Source organism: Bubalus bubalis, chromosome 2, assembly GCF_019923935.1.
Source record: "Bubalus bubalis isolate 160015118507 breed Murrah chromosome 2, NDDB_SH_1, whole genome shotgun sequence".
In the NCBI taxonomy this organism is placed as follows: domain Eukaryota; kingdom Metazoa; phylum Chordata; class Mammalia; order Artiodactyla; family Bovidae; genus Bubalus; species Bubalus bubalis.
Window position 1 is genome coordinate 41322480 of NC_059158.1, and position 22740 is coordinate 41345219.

The 22740-nt window shown below is 41.3% G+C and overlaps 1 protein-coding gene and 1 pseudogene across 1 annotated transcript; one reads left to right on the forward strand and one right to left on the reverse strand.

Annotated features, from left to right (window-relative positions):
- Positions 1-1111: 1111 nt before the first annotated feature.
- Positions 1112-8085, reverse strand: SRSF3 (serine and arginine rich splicing factor 3). The gene is made up of 6 exons (XM_006050405.4): positions 7928-8085; positions 6024-6231; positions 4590-4724; positions 2401-2439; positions 2111-2197; positions 1112-1933 (listed from the first exon to the last, which is right to left on the reverse strand). The coding sequence occupies exons 2-6, from the start codon at positions 6227-6229 to the stop codon at positions 1906-1908; spliced, it is 495 nt and encodes a 164-aa protein (XP_006050467.1). The 5' UTR covers positions 6230-6231; positions 7928-8085; the 3' UTR covers positions 1112-1905.
- On the forward strand, positions 8043-16772 carry LOC112578771 (annotated as a pseudogene).
- Positions 16773-22740: the final 5968 nt, after the last annotated feature.

The window sequence follows — 22740 nt, forward strand, 5'->3', positions numbered from 1 at the left end:
ATTGGCCACTTTGTAGCTATAATCTTTCCTTTTTACAGAAGCCCAATTTAAGACTCTGCAAGTTGCATACTGTCAAAAATATCCATGTTCATTATAAGAGCAGTGTAATAGCGATGTACCACATTACTTCCACAAATCAGTAGCTATCTTGCCTTGCTTGATCCCAACAGTTTTTAAGCTCATTATGAAAGCCAGAAGGCACAAAGCCTGAGCTCTCAGTAAATAAGTAGGCAGTTTTACAAATGTCTTCTGCCAGCAAGGATCACACTGAACTCCACTGACACCAGTTCTCCCCTGTGATACCCAGGACTCTTCTCCCTTGATACTTTTGTGAAAGGTTAAGAAGGACCACTGGAAATAAACTTGTTTAGGATGAATTTCTCATAAAACATCCTTATAGATTAACACAATGACTTGTCTTTCATGTTAAAGAAAAGTCAGTACAGCACAATCCAAAACTATCTTTAAATAGCACATTTAAGGAAACTAAGCCACAAGACTGTTGCATTATGATTTAATCTAATTGCACAGAAGTTTGAAATTACAACTCCTCTAGATATCTAAGAGGAAGATTATGCATGCCTCCATATTTCAATTCTGCACTGTTACATTTGAACCATGTAGTGAATTTCACATAATGATGGATCAATTTAGAATTCCCATGCAACACCTCAAATTATATAAAATGGAAGCAATTTTTAAAGCTCTGTGGAACGTTTTCATGCTAGTGATAGAAGCTTTTTTTTTTTTCTGGCAACTTTGGATTATAATGTATCAGGTGGCTATACTTTAAAATGTTGGTCACTGAATATCATGGACTTTAAACTGGCTTCTGCTCCAGAAGACATATCACTTAGGTAGACAACCAGAAAGTCCCTTCACTTCAAAAGCGTCAAATGTATTTCCTAAAAAATAAGATTTGTGTAACCAACTGCCTTCTGTGGGACAAGAACTATGGTAATAGTGGGTTCAACTATTACAATTATGCTTATATTTTATTTTCAAAAGCACTTTACAAGAAAATATAAGTATGGCTTCCAATAGGAATGTTACACCTGGACTTGGTACCAAGCTCAGATTTTAGTTTTGCAAGGAAAAACAGGCTTTCAGGTTAAACAACAATTTGTAACCAAAACTTTAATCCCAAGGATTCTCACAAAACATATTACAAATGACAGCATGAAAAAAGAATCTTGCACAGTAACTCAGTTCAGCTCTACAATGTACCCTTAAACTGGCAGGACATTTGTTATCTTGAGTAGTCTCATATTTCCAAATAAAGAATGTTACAAAGAGCTATGTATTCATATACAGCAATCACAGAAGGAACTTACAACCTAAAGCAAAGGTAAACTAACTTCCTTGAAACTTCTTAGATTCTACACCAACTGGACAACCTTTTGTCCAGTGTGAAGACTAGTAGGATTTTTAAACCTCTAATCTAGTTTAAGGTTGCAGCTTTAATTTTTCCAGCTGGCTTTTGAGTTCACAGCAGCTTTTAAAAACTGCTTAACTACAGCTGCATACCATATCCCAGGTATGTTGAAAAAAAAAGATCTTCCAATTTTTGCCAGTTTTTATTTCCATAATGTTAAACATCGACTGGGCAGGAGTTAAGAGGTTTATTATCAGCCTATGCAAGACTAAAATTCAAAGCAAATTAAATTTTGCTTAAGGGAACATTGTAAAGTAACAATTCTTGATATTACATGCCTCATATGATCCATTTCAAACCATAGAGAATTACACCTTTGTGTCACTGTTCCAACAAACAAATGTGAACAGCTAAAACATTTTAAAAATGCACCAAGCTTATGAAGTCTCAAACAAAACTTGAATTTTCTGTACATACTCCTGTCAAATGAAGTTATTTCCTGTACACCACTCCTCTTGCAAACTGGTCTTCTATTTCCTTTCATTTGACCTAGATCGGCTGGAAAACAGAAACAAAAGTTACATCTGTTAACTCAGTTACAGGCAAAACATCATCAAAAGATTTTTACAGTAAAGTTATAAAACATTTTGTCCTAGTAGCTTAAAAGACCTATTTCTGTTTCTAGTATATTATGTATGTAAGCTCTTAAATGGCTCAGGTCATTAAAGATCTTACCTACGAGACCTAGAGAAAGATCGGGACGGCTTGTGATTTCTCTCCCGGGACAGTGATCTCTCTCTTCTCCTATCTCTAGAAAGGGACCTAAAATAAGAGGAGAAAGAAAAACGGAGCCATTCAGGATTACACACAATGTCTAAGTTTTTGAAAGCTAAAAGTTCTATATGTTACTTGATTCATTACTAAAGTCAGTGTCTACTGCCATTAACTGAGTCATCTGGAAAACAGCTTAGAAATTTCACAAACACTCCCATTTCTGAGAATGTGGCCCCCAAAAGATACTTTACCTGCTCCGGCTGCGGGAGAAGCTTCTCCGTCTTGGAGATCTAAAAGCAGAAAACAGAAAAATTAGGCTAATTGTCAATTAGCATTTATGGCGTGAGGCATTTCCCAACTTTTCAATCTCACTGTTGGGCCCAGTGAATGTGCCGAAGAACTGGCACCCATCGTCCAAAAAATAAAAATTTTTTAAAGGAAAACAAAACAAAAAAAGGGCACAGAAGGATTAAGGAACCAAAAGCTCAAGTGAAAAGCAGGTATTCCAATCATGGATTCACTTTAACAAAGAATGCTTCACAGCAGATCTGTCCAATGCAAAACTTCATGTCAAACTAACTTCACTACCCAAACACCACACCAAAATGTAGTCCCACAAGTAGTTCCAAAAACAGTACCATAAACCAGTATTTGGAACCCATGCAAACCTGTAAGTCCATGACAAGACTTAGGTACCAGGTGGATAGTGTAATTTTGTGAAAACGCGCTAGGTGTAAATATTGATGCCATTAAGTGCTACATTAGAACTGCATTTGTGATCGTCACATTTAAGAGTGTGTTTAGACTTATCAAAATTACCTTAGCTTGGCCCACTTCACCCCCAAAATTTAAAAATTTTGAAAACTGTTAGTAAAACCATTTAAAGGTGATAGGATTCAACAAATTTTTGCTAGAAAGGAAAGCTAAATCTGTTAGAGTTATTAAAATTTTTAGTTTGGCATCTCACACATGCAAATAAGTTTCACTTGAAGGTCTAGTTACATTATGAGTTCCCTATCACCCTTAAAAGTTTTATTCAAGCAATATATATGTACGTTACCATTCAATTATGCACAGCCAGCCTTTGATCCAGAAAAAAGAATTACTTTAAGCCGCTTACTCCTTATTTTAACCAGCAGTAAACTGTATAAGCAGGAAAAACTTACTAGTTTTTGGGTTTCAACAAGCTAGAAATGGTGAGGTGAGGCTGCCGGACTGACGGCCAGGAAGAATTTGCTGAAAAGGTTTTGCCAGATGTTGCGTTGGATTTAGTTGGTTGGCGAAGGGGGTGTTGTGGATTTTTCCTGCTTTTTTGTTAGCCGAAGGCTGCTGCTGTAGTTGTTGTGAAGACATTTGGTAAATAAACAGCTGAGCTGATTGGCCAGGAATGTGTGGGCGGTCGAGGTGGCTGCTGCCGATTTGGTTAAGGTTGGAGAGAAGGCTGAGAGAAAACAGCATGCTCGGGAACCAAAGGGCGGTGCAACCTGACGACTGGCCATGCCTGGGTCATGTGAAACGACACCAGCCAAGCTGAATGGGGCGCGCTGGTCACATGACGCTGAAAGGGCTAGTTGACTGGCTAATGCAGACTCAGAGGGTGGTGAGAAGAGACATGATGGTGACTCTGTAACGGGGTTCATTTTTATTAATAGATGGACCAAAAAGCACAAAAAAAAATGAAAAACAAGCCATCAGTACAACCATCTATTAGCTAACAAATACTCTTTATTATGATGGGCAACAGTGTGTTGTTTTGTTTTTCAAAACAGCAAAAGGGGCAAGATTTTGAACTCCTATCTCCTAGGACTTCACTCACCTGTAAGAGGTAAATTCAGTCCTATAGAAACTATTTTGGAGGTCTGAGGAGATGTGGAGTTAGCATCCAGACAATACTGCCTGGTCCAAGAATGATGCCATTTTCAATTATAAAAAAAACCTGCATTCTCTCCTATTTGGGTTTGAAGAACAGATGACTGGGATTACGTTAGCCCCCTTTATTGGTCAGTGACTTTAGTTTCAGAATGATTTCTACTTTACCAGTTGTAACAATAAAACAGCTGCCTGTTTGATAAATATTACAATCGTGCTAACAGTAGAAAACACATTCTTGTGAAGAGCTAGAGTTGAATGTAATGTTTGTCATTATGGAGTCAAGAAATGGAAAAAGGCCTAAACTGAAGTATAAGGGAAGACTTGGAAAGATGCAACTAGAAGATGAACTAGAAGACAGATCCAAGATAGAAGTTACTGACTACCAACATGAACAGTGACCTAAAGACAAAAGCCAACACTCAGCACAACTCACATATCCCAAACTACACCCAACAAACGCTTCGTAAAAACCTGATTCTTCAAAGTTAAAACCCACCAACAAACTTTAAGAGAGATACCTGTTCCTATTAGCTACACCAATACCTCTAAACACGCTCTCTCTAAGTACCTGCGTCGAGGTGGAGGACTCCTCCTCCGATAATCATCTCGAGGGCGACGACCCCAAGAAGGAGGTGGGCCACGATTACGACTTCTCTTTTCACCATTCGATAGTTCCACTCTTACTCGGCAGCCACAGAGTGTTCTAGGAGGGAAAGAAACAGTGAATTTAAAACAGCCAAACTAATTTTCTAGGAGATGTGCATTAAAGCAAGGAAAAAACAAATACAAAGCCCCCTCTTATAGCTAGCTTCTTTGCAAAGAATCCAACTGAATGTCTGCAGAATCCTTAATACCAAAGCAAGTTTTAGTTCCTTATCTTTTTTCTAGTAAAGAAAACCAAGTTCCTTGTGTTTTATTGCTGTTAGTCAGTCTGATCATTGGGCTCAATACAATTTAAGTGTGAAAACCTAGATTCATCCTCCAAGGTAGTTAGTTCATTTGGTACATCCTATTTTGACTTCTTCCTTGGGAAGATGCAGCAACTGTTTACCAATCATAAATACTCCATTTGTTGGTCTCTCTCCTCCCCATCCCCTCTAAGCAAACATCAGTAAACAGGACAGAAGCATCCTGGACATTTTACATTTTCATTTCCCTTCAATCATCACACAACAGGTTAAACATAGGAAACTGTAGCTGAGAACAATTAAAAAAAAAAAAGACCTTTATATTCCACCTACTCATTGGTCCACAATTACTAAGTTTAGATAAGCCACCATATGTGGACAGTGATTGGGGAAGAGGTGGGGCCCTGGAAAAATGTTTCTGTAATCTGCTTAGATAAATGACCTTTTACATATCTTTATAGTCAACTCGCAGATCCTTTAATTTTTGGATCTTAATTCTGTTCCTTGGTTTCATGAAACCCAAGTTTTCAAATGCCAAGAAGAAAGGCAACACCTGTTCACTGTTAAGACTCAGTTGTTAAAAAAAAAAAAGAAAAAAAGACTCAGGTGTTAACTTACCAGCCAGCTAACAGAATATTGTAATGCAAAGGGAAATACTGTTATATGATCCACACTTCTTAAATATTTCCAACAGGTATCAAAAAAAGATAATAGTACAATAAACCCATATAACCATATCCACTTACAATCCTGTGGCCATTAAGAGGGATGATTGAGCCACAATTATTTTAGACACAATTCAAAGGTGACAATATGATTGATGCTTTGTGGTGGATTTAGATTAAAATGTTTCAACCACATGAAGCCACACACCCAAGCTGACCATTAAAATTATTTTCTCCAATGGCCAACTGAATAAAAAACTTCCTAGATATCTTCACAAATTGTTCACTTTGATTGCCAAAAAAAAAGTTTTATGTAAATTTCCAATACCATCAATTTCAGATAGCAAAGAAGCCATCTAAAAGCCATATATCATAGAGATTTTGACTATTAAAACACAATCAACTATCATTAATTAATCAACAAATTACCTCCCATCTAGCTCTCGGACAGCATCAGCTGCGTCTCGGGGATCTTCAAATTCAACAAAAGCAAAGCCGGGAGGGTTTCTAGCAACCCACACACTTCGGAGTGGTCCATAATAGCCAAAAGCTCGTTCCAATTCAGTCTTGTTACCATTGTTTCCAAGATTACCTACATAAACTTTACAGTCCAATGGACAGGAATCACGATGCATTTCTGCAATAAAAAAAAATTATAATCCACAGTGAAAAATAGATTCAGGAAAGAACTCAACACTAAAACCCAAAAAGCTAGAACTATCCCAATAGTACCGATAACTGCATAGAAGACAGAACAAATTGTGAAAGAAGTGGGGGGGGGTGGCCTCCTTGAAAAGCGGGGGGAGGCGGGGCGGCGGGGAAGAAAACACACCAGAGGAGTGTTATACCAAAGTAGAAACTAAGGATTTTATCTATTTCAATTAATTTCACCTAGAAGAGTAGATCACCTACTCAGAAGCAAATTCCAAAACAAAATCAACTCGCTGAAGACAATCACCAAGAAAACTGATACTAATGTGCCTTCACAGGTCGTTAACCAGCATCACTCCTCACAACGCAAGACAAATCTGTTTTTAAAAAATGTACCTTACTGTATTCTCAACAGCCCAAAAGTGTCAAGCCAAATATCCAGCAACAGGTACATAAACAAAATGTACTATCCAAATTATTCCGGAATCAAGTACCCATAAATGCTACAAATGTGTCAGCATACTGTTAATAGATATTCGACACAAAATAGTGCACATATTACGATTCCAAGGATGTGAATTATCCAAAACGGGCAAATCCAGAAACATTTTAGTAGGTACCAGGGGCTTGGGAGAGAGGACAAGGCAAAAGGTGAATGGATGCTTCGGTATACAGGTCACTTCGTTGGGTATAAAAGACGTTCCAAACTAGTGAGGTGATAGCTGTACAACAATGTGAACATACTAAATACCTCTGAATTGTGCACTTTAAAATGAAGCTTATGTTAATTTCACCTCAGAGAAAAAAAACACTTGTTGCATAATTTAAGCCACCCAGGGGGCTTACATTTTTACAAACTTTAGATACTTACAGTCACTTAAAGCAGTATCTAATCAACTTACAGGCCAGTTATCAATTGCATAAAAAAGCAGTCTGCCCATAAACTCAGCTCAAGAGCTTTACCCTTTTTTCCTCACTCTGGGTTTATCCAATTAAAAAAAAAAACAAACCAGTCCAGACACATCCTAATTGCGTGACCCCACCCTGCAACCAGTTCTGAGACCAAACCATTGCTGGGGAATGGGTTTTTTCCCTTTTCCAGAAACTTTACAGTGACCAGTTTCAGGCCCACGCATCAATAGGAAAAGTCACAAGAACAATTCAGCTCAAGGAAGGTCGGTTTAAAAAAAAAAAAAAGTTATTGGGTCCCGACTTTAAAAGTGAACTCAAGTTAAAAGAAAAACATAAAAATGAAAATGAGCATCGAAATTAATTATTATGGTTCTAAAGGCTCAGTTTTGATTAGTGACCTGAAGGGAAAAAACGATGAGAAGCTACCTAAGGAAACGTGCTGCCGGAAAAAAAAAAAAAAGGCGCCATAAATTGAAAAGCCGCGGCCTAAAGTACAACCGACTACTGAGTCCCCCTTCGCCTCGACCCGGATAATCTCCCTTCCCGGCTCACGGCCTCTCCGTTCCCAGTGTAGGATTAAAAACATCTCCACTTTGAGGGCTGGGTATACCTCCGAGGGGCCGAAAGCCCCCGCCACAGCCCCTAGCTGAACGTCACAAAATGGCGGCACGGTCTCTTTGTCTCAGCCTACCGCCGCCATTGGCCTATCCCCACTTCGGCCCCTTTAAGACCCATTTCCCACCTCATTCCTTTAGTAGTCGTTCGCTTACCGAGATCTTGGGTTAGAAATGCGGAGGTTCAAATCCACAGAACCTAGATTAGGTCTTCCCGGTCCACCTCCCGCCCGGCGTTCCCGGATGCTCTCGCACACCCGGCGTCCACGAAATGGCGGACCACCGCCGTCTCCTCGCCCTTATTTATACGACACACCAGAGTCACATGACTGGATGGGCTCGCCCAATGAGAGGCGGAGAACGCCGTGACGTAATAGCTACAAACGCTGCGAGAATCGCGGTTGCTGGGAGCGCGCTCAGGTCTTGGCGCCTTGTCTGTAGAGGCGGCTGAGGGATGTCTCAGGTCCGGAGTTCCCTCAGGTGTAATTCCCTAGTTGCTGACTTCCAAGTTATCCTCAGTCCCGTCTCCCTCACCTCCAAATAGGCGGGGGTTTAAGAACACCTCCGCTGTTACTCTCACTGATAAAACGTTTTGCTCCTAATAAGATTAAAGTATTAAATACTAAAGTATTCACTAATTACTTCATCCGCGTAAGCGGTTAGGGTGGAACTAAGACCATCACGTTTAGGAAAGTACTTCGGTATTGCTCCCAAGGTCAATGAGCCTTTGTGATCAAGCTGCCACCAGACTGTACCAACCGGGGTCCCACAGTTAGAGAAAAGCCCAAGCCTAGAAAGTCTGGAACTCTGGCTGGTATCTCACGTCTCACGCAAACTGCAGGATTTGACCGAGACTATGGCGCATTATCACGGACTCTTGAAAAGTTTAATAGCAACGCAAACGCAAATGAGACTGCGTTCCAGGCCATCTGGAAACGACCACATTTAGCAAATGAAAGTGGAAGCTCCTGAAGAAGATTGAATTTAAATTCAGGGCTCCGGACGAGTGCTAGCTAGCCTTTCTCCTAGCAATGGCTGCTGTATTGGCCTGAGGGCAGGGGTGGGGTCCGTGGGTCGCTCATACCTTCCTCTGTTTTCTACCTCCCCTAAAAAAAAAAAAAAAAAAAAAAAGGCACGAGCCACAAGGTTAACTATTGGGAGAGAAATATAACGACTGTGGCTTCCCAGGTGGCGCTAGTGGTAAAGAACCCGCCTGCTAATGCAGGAGATAAAAGAGAGGTGGGTTCGATCCCTGGGGGAGGGAAGATGCCCTGGAGGAGGACTTGGCAACCCAGGCAACTCCAGTGTTCTTGCCTGGGAAATCCCATGGACGGAGGATTCTTGCGGGTTACAGCCCAGAGTGGAACTGTAGCGACTTAGCATACGTGTCAGAAAAATCACCAAGAGCCCCTTCCTCACAACAGTGAGTTCAGTTAGGAAGTTTGCCTGGTGTTCCCTACCCGCTTTCACTGGAGTCTGTGTTAGTTGTTCAGTCGTGTCCGACTCTTTTGCTACCTCATGGAGCTCAGCAGGCTCCTCTGTCCATGGGATTTTCCAGGCAAGAATACTGGAGTGGGTTGCCATTTCCTCCTCCAAGGGATTTTCCCGACCTAAGGATCCACCCAGGTCTCCCGCATTGCAAGCAGATTCAGTGGAGTCTGACTTATGCTAAATCTGCTCTCAAGAGAAACACTAACAACTTGTATTTTCCCACCGTTACCTGAAAGATATACCAATTATTGTTTTGTTTCTCTCAGGCGTTCTCTTACTGTGGCTCTGAGAGGTTTATCCATAGTGGGGGGGGGGGGGAATACAAAGATTAAATATCCCTGAGCCTTAGTTTTTACATCTGTAAAACGGGGCTTCCATACCAGCAAGGGAAGAGTTGCTGCTGCTGCTGCTGCTAAGTCGCTTCAGTCGTGTCCGACTCGGTGCGACCCCAGAGACGGCAGCCCACCAGGTTCCCCCGTCCCTGGGATTCTCCAGGCAAGAACACTGGAGTGGGTTGCCATTTCCTCCAATGCATGAAAGTGAAAAGTGAAAGTGAAGTCACTCAGTCGTGTCCGACTCTTAGCGACCCCATGGACTGCAGCCTACCAGGCTCCTCCGTCCATGGGATTTTCCAGGCAAGAGTACTGGAGTGGGGGAAGAGTAGAGAAGGAGAAATGCAGTGGTCGAGGCAGACCCTGAGCTGGCCTTACCTTGGGTGTTTACCAGGTGAGGGATTCTAGCAAAACCTTTCTGTTTCTTACTTTTCTTTCCTTCTCTTATTGTTTTTCTTTTCTGGCTCACATAAATTTGCTTTGATTTGCTCCCCTCCTCCAAGGTAAATTTTTCTCCTCTTTTTATTTCCTTCTATTAAACCAAACCTTTTTTAAAAATTTTTTATATATTTTTTCTTTTTGGCTGCACCCAGCAGTATGTGGGAACTTCATTCCCTGGCTAGGGATTGAACCCGGGCCCTCTACAGTGGAAACATAGAGGCTTAACCACTGGTCCGCGAGGGAAGTCCCAAAGCAGGGCCTTTTTTAAGTTAGACTATCCTGGATTTGGACCATAGCACTGCTGCTACTTAAAGTGTCTGCAGAAGAGTCCCTTACCCTCACTCAAGATTGCTTTCCTCTCCATAAAATGGAGTAATTATATCAATGCAGGGTTGTTGCGTCCTGTCTCCCCTCAGAAGAACTTCAGCTTTGGTCTCCTGTGGTCACTCCTGCATCCCCAGGGCCAGGAAACAAGCCTGACACATAGCAGGTGATCAAAACATATTTGGTTAAGTATTTAAAATAAATGATGTATGTCAATCAGCTGGCACAATCTTTGTTCAAAAAAATTGTTTTTTTTCACGTCTCATATCCCATTCTTTCCCACCATTTCCCCTATTTTTGTTATTATGTGTGTGTGTAATGCTAGTCTAGCATGCATCTTTCAGTGGAGCACTCTTAATCCCTCCCACTGTATTTTCAAATACCTTCTGAACCTCCTCTTCTGGTCATCCACACAGACTTTCCATCTTCTGGTAACCACAGCCCAGTGAATTATCCATTTAAATTATAGACTATTTTAATGTTCCTTTAAATTTATTCAACCACCAGCCACTCTTGTCTAGACCCTAGAATCATAGGAAGCTTCAAGGAAACATATCAGAAATTCTTGAATGGGGATCATACGTTGTAGCAAACAAGTTATCTTTTGACTTTCTCTGAGGCAGGATTCTCACAGTAGACCATGTGATTGACTTAAGTGTGGCTGGATCCTATACCCTACTTTTTTAGGGGTAGAGGCATGAGCACCCCTAGTTAATTAAATCATCCCCATTCTTAGTAGCCTCCTTGCCTTACCTCAATTAGTTCAGGAATGGATGAGTAATCCAATCAGACCTGTCAGCTAATGGGACTTGTAATTTGCAAAATTACAGTAATTTTAGAACTTTTAATAGCCACAATCTAAATGTAGAATGTAAGATTTTAGCAGTTTTCACATTCCATATTTTTTACAAGTCATGAAATTGTGCTTGGGCTCCTGGTTAAAGGGATTGAAATTTGAACTCTAAGGATAATTTCCTGGGGTTATCTTTATATCATCAGGTTCCGTATTAGCTGCATTCTAGCCATAATCTATTATCCTTTATACAGAAACCCTTTCAATTTAAGACCCTGTGAGTTGTATACTGCCCAAAATGCCCACATAAATTTATAAGAGCAGTGTAATTATTGATGTACAGTATTGCTGTACATAAACTAGCTATCTTGTCAGCACTGCCACTAAGCCAACCAGAGAGAGAGGTATGTTCCTTTTCTCTGACTAGCAGGGTCTTGAGCCTGGCAGCCATCCTCTTTCTAGAAGGGAGGAAGCAGCCTGCAATCGATCCCCAACCAAAAGAAAGGGCGAGCTGAGAGATGGGGACTAGACTCTTATTTAAGAAACACTGAACCCAATTCCATTTTTGAGATTTCCAGTTGTGTAAACATACATGTTCCCTACCTCTGCCTCTCATTGTAAGTCACTTTCAGTTTTTTTTTCCTGTTACTTGCAAACAGAAGGATTCCAAATACAGAAATTACTCTGACACAGACTTCTCATTACCCTGTCTATAACCATGACTGTAAGCTATCTTGCATTTCTAAAATTTGCCTGCTACCAATTTGCTGCTGCTGCTGCTGCTAAGTCGCTTCAATCGCGTCCAATTCTGTGAGATCCCATAGATGGCAGCCCACCAGGCTCGCCTGTCCCTGGGATTCTCCAGGCAAGAACACTGGAGTGGGTTGCCACTTCCTTCTCCAATGCATGAAAGTGAAAAGTGAAAGTGAAGTCGCTCAATCGTGTCCGACTCCTAGCAACCCCATGGACTGCAGCCTACCAGGCTCCTCCGTCCATGGGATTTGCCAGGCAAGATTACTGGAGTGGGTTGCCATTGCTTTCTCTGACCAATTTGCTAAGTGCTTTAAAAAAAATTTTTTTTTAATTGAAGTATACTTCATTTACAATGTCATGTCAGTTTCAGGTGTACAGTAGAGCGATTAATATATATATATATATCATATATATATTCTTTTCCAGATTCTTTTCCCTTATAGTTTATTACAAAATATTGGGTAGAGGGAATTCCCTGACAGTCCAGCAGTTAGGACTCAATGCTTTCATTGCTGTGGCCTGGATTCAATTCCTAATGGGGATCTCCTGCAAGTCCCTGCTAAGGCCAAAAAATAAAATTAAAAAAAAATTTTTTTTAAGTATTGAGTATAGTTCTCTATGGTATACTGTAGGTTAAGTACCTTTTTTTTTTTTTTTTAACACCAAGAGCCATTTATTAATAGGCTGGAAATATAATCTAATCAAAAGACAATGACAGTTATAGGCATGCAAGAATAAATGTATCAAGAACAGTAAAGAATATATTTTGCAGAAAATTACAAGAGTTTAATGAAAAACAAGATATGTAGAAATGCAGATACATATTAGGTTCCTGGACAGAAAAAAAAAATCTAATAAATACCACTCAGTCCTCATAAAACCAGTACATAAATTACATGAGTGAAGTGAGTGAAGTCGCTCAGTCCTATCCGACCCCTTGAGACCCCGTGGACTGCAACCCACCAGGCTCCTCCATCCTTGGGATTCTCCAGGCAAGAATACTGGAGTGGGTTGCCATTTCCTTCTCCACCTATTTTTTTTTTAATTAAAAAAATTATTGGGCTTCCCTGATGGTCCGGTGGTTAAGAATTCACCTTGCAATGCAGGGGATACCAATTCGATTCCTCGTCCAGGAAGATCCCACATGCCTGGGGGGCACCGAAGCCTGAGCACCACAACTACTGAAACCAGCACCACCTAGAGTCTGTGCTCCTCAATAAGAGAACCCACCTCAATGAGAAGCTCAACTAGAGAATACCCCCCCACCCCAGTCACAGGAAGTTCCCCTGGAGAAGGAAATGGCAACCCACTCCAGTATTCTTGCCTGGAAAATCCCATGGACGGAGGAGCCCGGTAGGCTACAGTCCATGGGGTCGCAAAGAGTCAGACATGACTGAGCTACTTCACTACAACTAGAGAAAGCCTGCATGCAGACTCAGGGCAGCCAAAAATAAATTTTTTTTTTAAAGAAAAAAAAAAAATTACTGATGGTCAGGCATTATTAGCATTATGTATAACAAATAGAACTTTTCAATAATGTGATTGATTTCAAGTATCCACGAACAAAAATCTGTTAAGAGTGTAGACCATAACAATAGTTTATTAACTGCTTGATGTAGTCAGTGTCCTCACAGGATGCAGATGGCATACCAACATAATCATTTAAAAACTCATTTTAATTCTATGTCCTGGACAACTATATGAAAATAGTGTTTCTGCAAATCACATAGTTTAAATTTTTTTAAACCTAATTGCCTTGATCCTTTGACATATGGCCCTTCTATGTATTTTTATATTATTCCCTGAACCAGTTTTTTTTTTTTTTTTGCATGTGGGATCTTAGTTGCTTGACTAGGGATTGAACCTGTACCCCCTATATCTGAAGTGCAGACTCTTAACCACTGGACCACCTGGAAGTCCCTCAAACAGTTCTTTGGCTCATATTGCATATTTAACAATCACTCATTCAGTCAAGAAGTGTTTGTTAGGTACCTTCTATTTTCCAAACACTGAGATGAATTTAGAGGGGTAAGTCAAAACCCAAAACAGAGTCCTAGGCTCCCATCATGGGGCTAAGTTCCAAGATATAGGGGAATTAGAAAAAGAATCATATAACTGGTTGTGAAATTACTTATGTAGAAAATGGTCTGAAGAGAGAAATGGTGTCTTAAGACCATATCATAGGAAAGATTGCCTGATTAGGTAAACCAAAGGAGGCTTCCTGGAGGAAGTGATGATTTAGCAGAAACAGGAGAAGTCTGGCAAAGTTTGTGAGAAGAAAGAAAGTTCCTGGAAGAGGGTACTGAATATATAAAGTTACTGTAGCAAGTTAGAAGAATTAAAGAAAAACAGGCCAGTGTGGTTGAAACACAAAGTGAGGAAAGATTTGAAATTTTATGAATATGTAAAATGTTCATGTTATACTTGTATTTATTTGTATATCAAGTATTTCAGTTCAGTTCAGTTCAGTCACTCAGTCGTGTCCGACTCTTTGTGACTCCATGAATTGCAACACACCAGGCCTCCCTGTCCATCACCAACTCCTGGAGTTCACTCAGACTCACGTCCATCAAGTCAGTGATGCCATCCAGCCATCTCATCCTCTGTCATCCCCTTCTCCTCCTGCCCTCAATCCCTCTCAGCATCAGGGTCTTTTCCAGTGAGTCAGCTCTTCACATGAGGTGGCCAAAGTACTGGAGTTTCAGCTTTAGCATCATTCCTTCCAAAGAAATCCCAGGGCTGATCTCCTTCAGAATGGACTGGTTGGATCTCCTTGCAGTCCAAGGGACTCTCAAGAGTCTTCTCCAACACCACAGCTCAAAAGCATCAATTCTTCGGCGCTGAGCTTTCTTCACAGTCCAACTCTCGAATCCATACATGACCACTGGAAAAACCATAGCCTTGACTAGACGGACCTTTGTTGGCAAAGTAATGTCTCTGCTTTTCAATATGCTATCTAGGTTGGTCATAGTATTTACCAAGCTACTAACCGCTTTCAGTGAAGCAAATCTAAATCTATCACTTTCAGTCAATAAACATAAATTGAATACTTATTATATTTCTCTCTGGAAGGCTTAGAGCTGCTACAGTGGTATGTTAGAAGTATGGAAAGTTTCACCCAGGAGATTTTCCGCCCTCTACCATGTGGAAGATTCCAGGTGACAATTGGACTATTTATTTATTTGGCTGCAAGATCTTACTTCCCCAGCCTGGGATCTTACTTCCCCAACCTGTGATCAAACAAACCCCTTGCCCCCTGCAGTTTGAAGTATGAGTCCTAACCACTGGACTGCCAGGAAATTCCGTGGACATTTTATTTTCTGAGGAGGGTTCTTGTTCCTGGAAAAGAATAGTGATTGATTCTGGAGTTCTGATTAATGTTAAATTTGACAAAGTTTCCAATTCTTTTTATTTATTTATTTAATTTGCCTACACCGAGTCTTAGTTTGGGTATGTGGGGTCTTTCTTAGTTGCAGCATGTGGGATCTAGTTCCCTGAGCAGGGAATGAACCCTAGATGGCTCCACTGGGAACTCAAAGTCTTAGCCACTGGACCACCAGAGAAGTCCCCAAAGTTTCAAATTCTTAAATCTGTTTCTTTCCGTATAGTTAAGCTAAACTTTGAATCATTGTTATTTTATTTTCTAAGAAACTAATTTTAAAAATAAGATCAATAATTCCCACCATCCTTAGATAAATCTTTAATAGAATCAAGGGACTTCCCTATGGTCCAGTGGTTAGGACCCACACTTCCAATGCCTGGGGACGAGGATCTGATTCCTGGCTGGGTAACTAACATCCTACATGCTGCATGGAGGGGCCAAAAAAAATCAGAAGTTAAACAGAATTTTCCTAAACAGTTAACATTATCTACGCACTTGACTGATTTAATTCCTTTAAATGTATCAAGTAACACTTGTATATTTAGTACATTTAATCCTCTGAACTATTTCAAAGGTCTCTCATAGCAGACTTAAAATTCTAACAAGCAAAATATCTCCTATTCATGGATTAAATGACTTAATAGTGTTAAAATGGCAATAATACCCAAAGCAAGCTACAGATTCAGCGCAATCCCTACCAAAATTCCTGAAGGGGAGGGTGGTCTTGTGAGACAGAGCTTTGTATCTGTGAAATCTCATTCCGTCTCCTGATAAACAGTTGATGTGGGATCTGAACACTGACTAAATGTTTGATGACATTAAGGAAAGATGATTGAATGAGTTTTTAAGTCCTTACCTTTTTAGAGATATATGCTGAGAGGCTCACATATGAAATGATATGTTCTGGGTTTGCTTCAAAGTAACATGGGGGGACTTCCCTGGTGGTCCAGTGGCTAAGACTCTGCACTCCCAAGGCAGGGGTCCCAGGTTCAATCCTTGGTTGGGAAACCGGACTCCAGAGTTTGCAGACCTCAACTAAAAGATACCCACATGTCGCAGCTGAAGATTCCATATGCCACAACTAAGACCCAGCACAATCAAACAAATACATAAAAATAAAGTTAAAAAAAAAAAACCACATGGGCTCCTCTGCAGTTCACTTCAGTTCCCTACCACCCTCCCATCTTCAACGTGCCTGGCCTGACCCACTGTGGCGCTAACGTGGGTTCCTCAGGGCACTCTCTCAGCAAAGCAAAGCACCGTCTGGCAGAGGAAGAATGCCAGCTGTGGAACAAAGTGCACAGGCTGTACGACCTCAGCGGGCACTGGGGGGATGTGGCGATTCTACACAGAGGATTCACCAGGGCTCAAAGAGGGCCCTGTTCCAATATCAGTTATGAGTCTTCCGTTCATCGCTTCTATATTTATGTTGCACATTTGGGGCAAGTACACTTGTTCATAGATTCCACTACATCCATCTGTCTGTCATCTGAAGAAGAAAGGAAAAAAATCCCAACATATCTTGGACCAAAAGCATAGTGATTTTCTGTTCATGAGGAAGAAATTTTCTGTAAGCTTATTGTTTTACAGGGAACTTAACGAGAATTAAAGAATCAATTTTTTTTTATGGCTAATAAACTTTTTAATTCATTAACACACACACACACACACACACACGGATGGGGGAAGTCAATTGAGTCTCCAGTCCTCAGCTGATAAAACAAGACTGAGCTCAGAATTGTTGAAGCTGGGTAATGAGTACATGGAATTTGTTATGCTCTATCTACTTTTGTTATGTGTTTGACATTTTACCATAATTAAGAAGTCAGAAAGAAAAAAAGGAAAAGCAAAGGAGAGAGGCCACAAGAGGAGATCAAGAAAGAGACTAAGCTTGCTGGTGATGATATCATAATAGTGTAGCATTTTACAGAACATTTATGGAACATTTACATTCAGTATCCAGAAGAGACCGGATAGATCCTTGATCTTTCCTAAACCTCTTCCCAGCCACAAGATCCCTTCCTGTCTTGAGACAGAAGCCAGCCTGACACATGGAAGGTGATAAATGTTCATCAAGCATGAGTATGAAGGGACTTTCTGGTGGTTAAGTTGGTTAAGAGTCCACCTTCCAATGCAGGGGACGCGAGTTTGATCCCTGGTTGGGAAACTAACATCCCACATGCCCTGGAGCAACCAAGCCCGAGTGCTGCAACTAGAGAAGCCCGCAAGACCCAGCACAGCCAAAAGGGGGGGCGGGGGGCGGGGAAGAGTGTGAAGCTCTCGTTACCAGCCCTCCCCACACTTCCCAGAGACTCTGCTGCCATCTTTCCAGCCTTGATCTTAGAGCAAAGAGCAGTTGTAGTCCTGCTCTCTTTTCACCCTTCTCTTCTAGCATATCTTTTATTTTAATTATTTTTATTTTTGTTGAAGTATAGTTGATATACATTCCATAGTATGTCTTGATTGCTTACCACATATTTCAGAATTTAAATTATACCCAGATTAAGCTTTATTTTATGTATTTATCCACAATAAACTGTGGAAAATTCTGAAAGAGATGGGAATACCAGACCACCTGACCTGCCTCTTGAGAAACCTGTATGCAGGTCAGGAAGCAACAGTTAGAACTAGACATTGAACAACAGACTGATTCCAAAAAGGAAAAGGAGTACATCAGGGCTGTATATTGTCACCCTGCTTATTTAACTTTTATGCAGAGTACATTATGAGAAACGCTGGGCTTGAAGAAGCACAAGCTGGAATCAAGATTGCCGGGAGAAATATCAATAACCTCAGATATGCAGATAACACCACCCTTATGGCAGAAGAGGAACTAAAAAGCCTCTTGATGAAAGTGAAAGAGGAGAGTGAAAAAGTTGGCTTAAAGCTCAACATTCAGAAAACGAAGATCATGGCATCTGGTCCCATCACTTCATGGCAAGTAGATGGGGAAACAGTGTCAGACTTTATTTTTTGGAGCTCCAAAATCACTGCACATGGTGATTGCAGCCATGAAATTAAAAGACGCTTTCTCCTTGGAAGGAAAGTTATGACCAACCTAGACAGCATATTCAAAAGCTGATACATTACTTTGTCAACAAAGGTCTGTCTAGTCAAGGTTATGGTTTTTCCAGTAGTCATGTATGGATGTGAGAGGTGGACTGTGAAGAAAGCGAATGCCAAAGAATTGATGCTTTTGAACTGTGGTGTTGGAGAAGACTCTTGAGAGTCCCTTGGACTGCAAGGAGATCCAACCAGTCCATTCCGAAGGAGATCAGTCCTGGGTGTTCTTTGAAAGGAATGATGCTAAAGCTGAAACTCCAGTACTTTGGCCACCTCATGGAAGAGTTGACTCATTGGAAAAGACTCTGATGTTGGGAGGGATTTGGGGCAGGAGGAGAAGGGGTCGACAGAGGATGAGATGGCTGGATGGCATCACCGACTCGATGGACATGAGTCTGAGTGAACTCCGGGAGTTGGTGATGGACAGGGAGGCCTGGCGTGCTGCAATTCATGGGGTCACAAAGAGTTGGACACGACTGAGCGACTGAACTGAACTGAAAGCTTTATTCTACGGGCAAAATTCTATAGCTTGCTTCATGCGCTTTCATTGTTTTTGTTTTCAAGTTTAAGGGGCAGGGCCAGCGAATCAGGTTATAACCTGTTCTTTTATAAACTATTAATATAACCTGTTCATTTCAGTTTATAATTTGTAACTATTCAGGTTATACTTCCTCCCATTCACCATGTTGTATCCTCCTTATGTTTAGTCCTCTTAAAGTGTATTACAGAATCAAAAAGATTGGGAAACATTGAATCAATAAATACAAATTTTGTGTGTAAGGAAACCGAGAAGGCTGATGGCCACTTAGTGGATTTTAAGAGGATTCAGAGCTATTCTTAACACCGTCCCCCCAAAAGGACCCCCACATAAACCCACACAGGTTATAGAACAATGCAGGGATGATTTATTTTTCAAATATATGAGCATTATATATATATATGTATGTATGTATGTGTATGTCCATACACACACACATATATATAGACACAGAGAAAAAAGCAGAAAAGTTTACATACAGAATAATAGCATTTAACCTATCATATAGCATACGGAACTCTGCTCAATGGTATGTGGCAGCCTGGATGGGAGGGGAGTTTGGGGGAAAATGTATACATGTATATGTATAACTGAGTCCCTTTGCTGTCTTCCTGAAACTATCACAACATTGTTAATAAGCTATACTCCAATATAAAATAAAAAGCTAAAAAAAAGGGAAAGAAAAAAGAATAATTAGCATTTACTTCTAGGTAAGATGAAGATTTCTCTTTTTTTGGCCATTTCTTATAATTACATCTAATGAAAATTCTTTTTACTGAAATAAAGAGCTGAAATAATGTGGGTTTAAAACTTTCATTTTAAATTGATCCATAATTATTTTCCTTTTCATACTGTCCATGGGGTTCTAGAGGCAAGAATACTGGAGTGGTTTGCCATTCCCTCCCCCAGTGGACCACATGTTGTCAGAATTCATCACTATGATATGTCCATCTTGGGTGGCCCTGCATGGCATGGCTTATAGCTTCAATGAGTTACTCAAGCCCCTTTGCTATGACAAGGCTATGATCTATGTGCTGGAGAACTCTTGAGAGTCCCTTGGACTGCAAGGAGATCAAACCAGTCAATCCTAAAGGAAATCAACCCTGCATATTCATTGGAAGGACTGATGCTGAAGCTGAAGCTCCAATACTTTGGTCATCAAATGCGAAGAGTCAACTCATTGGAAAAGCCCCTGATGCTGGGAAAGATTGAAGGCAAAAGGAGAAGCGGGCAGCAGAGAATGAGCTGGTTAGAAAGCATCATCAACTCAATGGATGTGAATTTGAGCGAACTCTGAGAAAAGGACAGGGGAGCCTGGCATGCTGCAGTCCGTGGGCTCACAAAGGGTCAGACATGACATAGTGGCTGAACAACAGCAAATTATTTTCTGATAACCATCAGTTGATTATCCGAATTCCCCTAGTCTGGGGATGTGTCATGTGACAACTGAAGTTAGCTGAGAGCATTTGTGTAATTCTATTTCCCTGACACCACACCTGCCTGCAATATCTTTCTCTATATGCAATAACTGCTCCCATAGCATACACAATAATTATCACCCTGTGGTTTTCTCTGGAATTTACTTGATTTACAAAATGTAACTGCAGCACTGAAATGGAAACTGGGATACAGAGAGGTTAAGTAAGTTGCCCAAGGTCACACAGCTTGTAAAGAACAGAGGTGGGATTCAAACCCCAGATCTGACTCTGAAGTGAAGTGAAGTCGCTCAGTCGTGTCCGACTCTTTGCAACCCCATGGACTGTAGTCTATCAGGCTCCTCCGTCCATGGGATTTTCCAGGTAAGAGTGCTGGAGTGGATTGCCATTTCCTTCTCCAGGGGATCTTCCCGACCCAGGAATTGTACCCGGGTCTCCAGCATTGCAGGCAGATGCTTTACCGTCTGAGCCACTAGGGAAGCCCTCTGACTCTGAAGCCTAGTGATAACTCGAGGGGTGGAAAGCAGCCAAGCTCATGAATTGTGGCCATTTGGAAAAACTGCCTTGATGTCTCTGGGTGTGTGTGTTTGTTTCTTCAGTCCCCCACGTTCCTCCGGGAACCCCAGGGAACAACACGTCACATGAACAGTGGTCCTTCCTGGCTGGACCCAGCCCCCAGAGTCAGCTCTGTTCCTGAACTCCGGTTCAGATTTCAGCTCCACCCTCTTCCCCCCTCACTGGTGCCTCTGTGTATTACCTTATTTGGCTCTCAGGCCCACAGAGAAGTCTGGAAAAGGATCCAGGCCAGAATAGGATTGCTTGTACAGTGAGGGGGTGAGAAATCTTTAGTGACCTTGGCTCGCGCTCTGAAAGTCACAAATATAGGGAAGTAAGTTTAGTCTCAAAAACAGCTACAAGAAGCAACTGAAGAGGGCAGAGTGGAGGGAGGTGCCGATGTCACAATTTTTCACGTGTGCTTAAGTCTGTCTTTGTCTTTATCGTGCTCTCTTATGGCTGTCTTTCTTTCTTTCCTCTTTCCTGAGTTTCCAGAGTTTGTACCCCAATGCAAGGAAACTCAAGCCCAGAAAGTATAAAAAGTTTTAGGTAGCTGGTGCCATAGATATCATAGTTTAGCATATGCTTATATGGCTTATGAACAACGTTTTAAACCCAGTTCAGAGAGTCTTTCTTTCTCGTCTAATTTTTGAAACTCTCTCAGGTAGATATTCTATCTTCATTTTATGCTTTTTTAAAAATATTTTTATTTATTTATTTGGTTGTGCTGGAGCTTAGGATCTCTAGTTGGAGCATGCAAACTTTTAGTCTGGTCTAGTTCCCTGACCAGGGATTGAACCCGGGCTCCATGCATTGGGAGCATGGAGTCTTAGCCACTGAACCACCAGAGAAGTCCCTCCGTTGGACTTTTTATGTTTTGTTGTTGTTGTTTGGTTGGTTTTGGTTTTTTTGTTTGTTTTTGGCCATGGTGCTCAGCTTGCAGGATCTTAGTTCCCTGACCAGGGATTGAACTCAGGCCATGGCAGTGAAAGCTCAGAGTCCTAATCACTGGATTCCCAGGGAATTCCCAGTATTATCTCCATTTTATTGATAAGAAAACTGAGTCACCAGAGTCTAAGTCACTTGTCCAAGTTTCCAGAGTTCAGAATGACCAAAGCCGGGCTTGCGCCTACAGTCAGGATAGTAACCGTAGGCCCATGCTACTACTGAGACATCCCAGGCTTCTGGGGCCTTTGCCTTACTTGACCTGTTATTACATTTCAGCCTGTTGAGCCCTTACCCTTGCCTTTCTGTCTTCTCCCTTCTAGATTTGCAAGTTCCCCACTTTCTGGCTCAGTGCCCAGCAGAGTGCTTCTTCCTCCACTGCCTGCTAATTCAAGGAGCCCTTAGGATTCCCTCCTGGTCTCTTCCTGACTCATGTATGTTTCTGTCCATGAGAAACCCTCCTGACTTTCAGGAATTAGGCTCATTGCTTTATCTTTGGTGGAGTGATTATTCTTCTATGCTCGAACCATACATCCAATACACATGCTTCTTTCTCAAGTCTCCCTTGTACTTCAGACCTCCAGTTCACTATCTTTCCATCCTGTACCCCACATCTGACTCTCACTGCTTCCCAGACACCCTTGACTGACCAGGAGTCTCACAGGAGTCTCACATATTGGCCCTGCCTACCTCCTAGTCATCTTGTCTTTCCTTTCCAGAAACAAGCTGTGTACCTCTGCGTTCAGCCTCCTTTGTCTGTTATGCCCTAGCTTCGGTTTTTCAAACTTTTGATCCCAAGCCTAAGAAATACATGTGACATCATAACCCAGTATCCATGCATACATGACCCCAAGGGTAGGCAGAATCTAGGCTGTCTCAACAGTGGCTGACAACACCACATTCATGTTCAAATTAG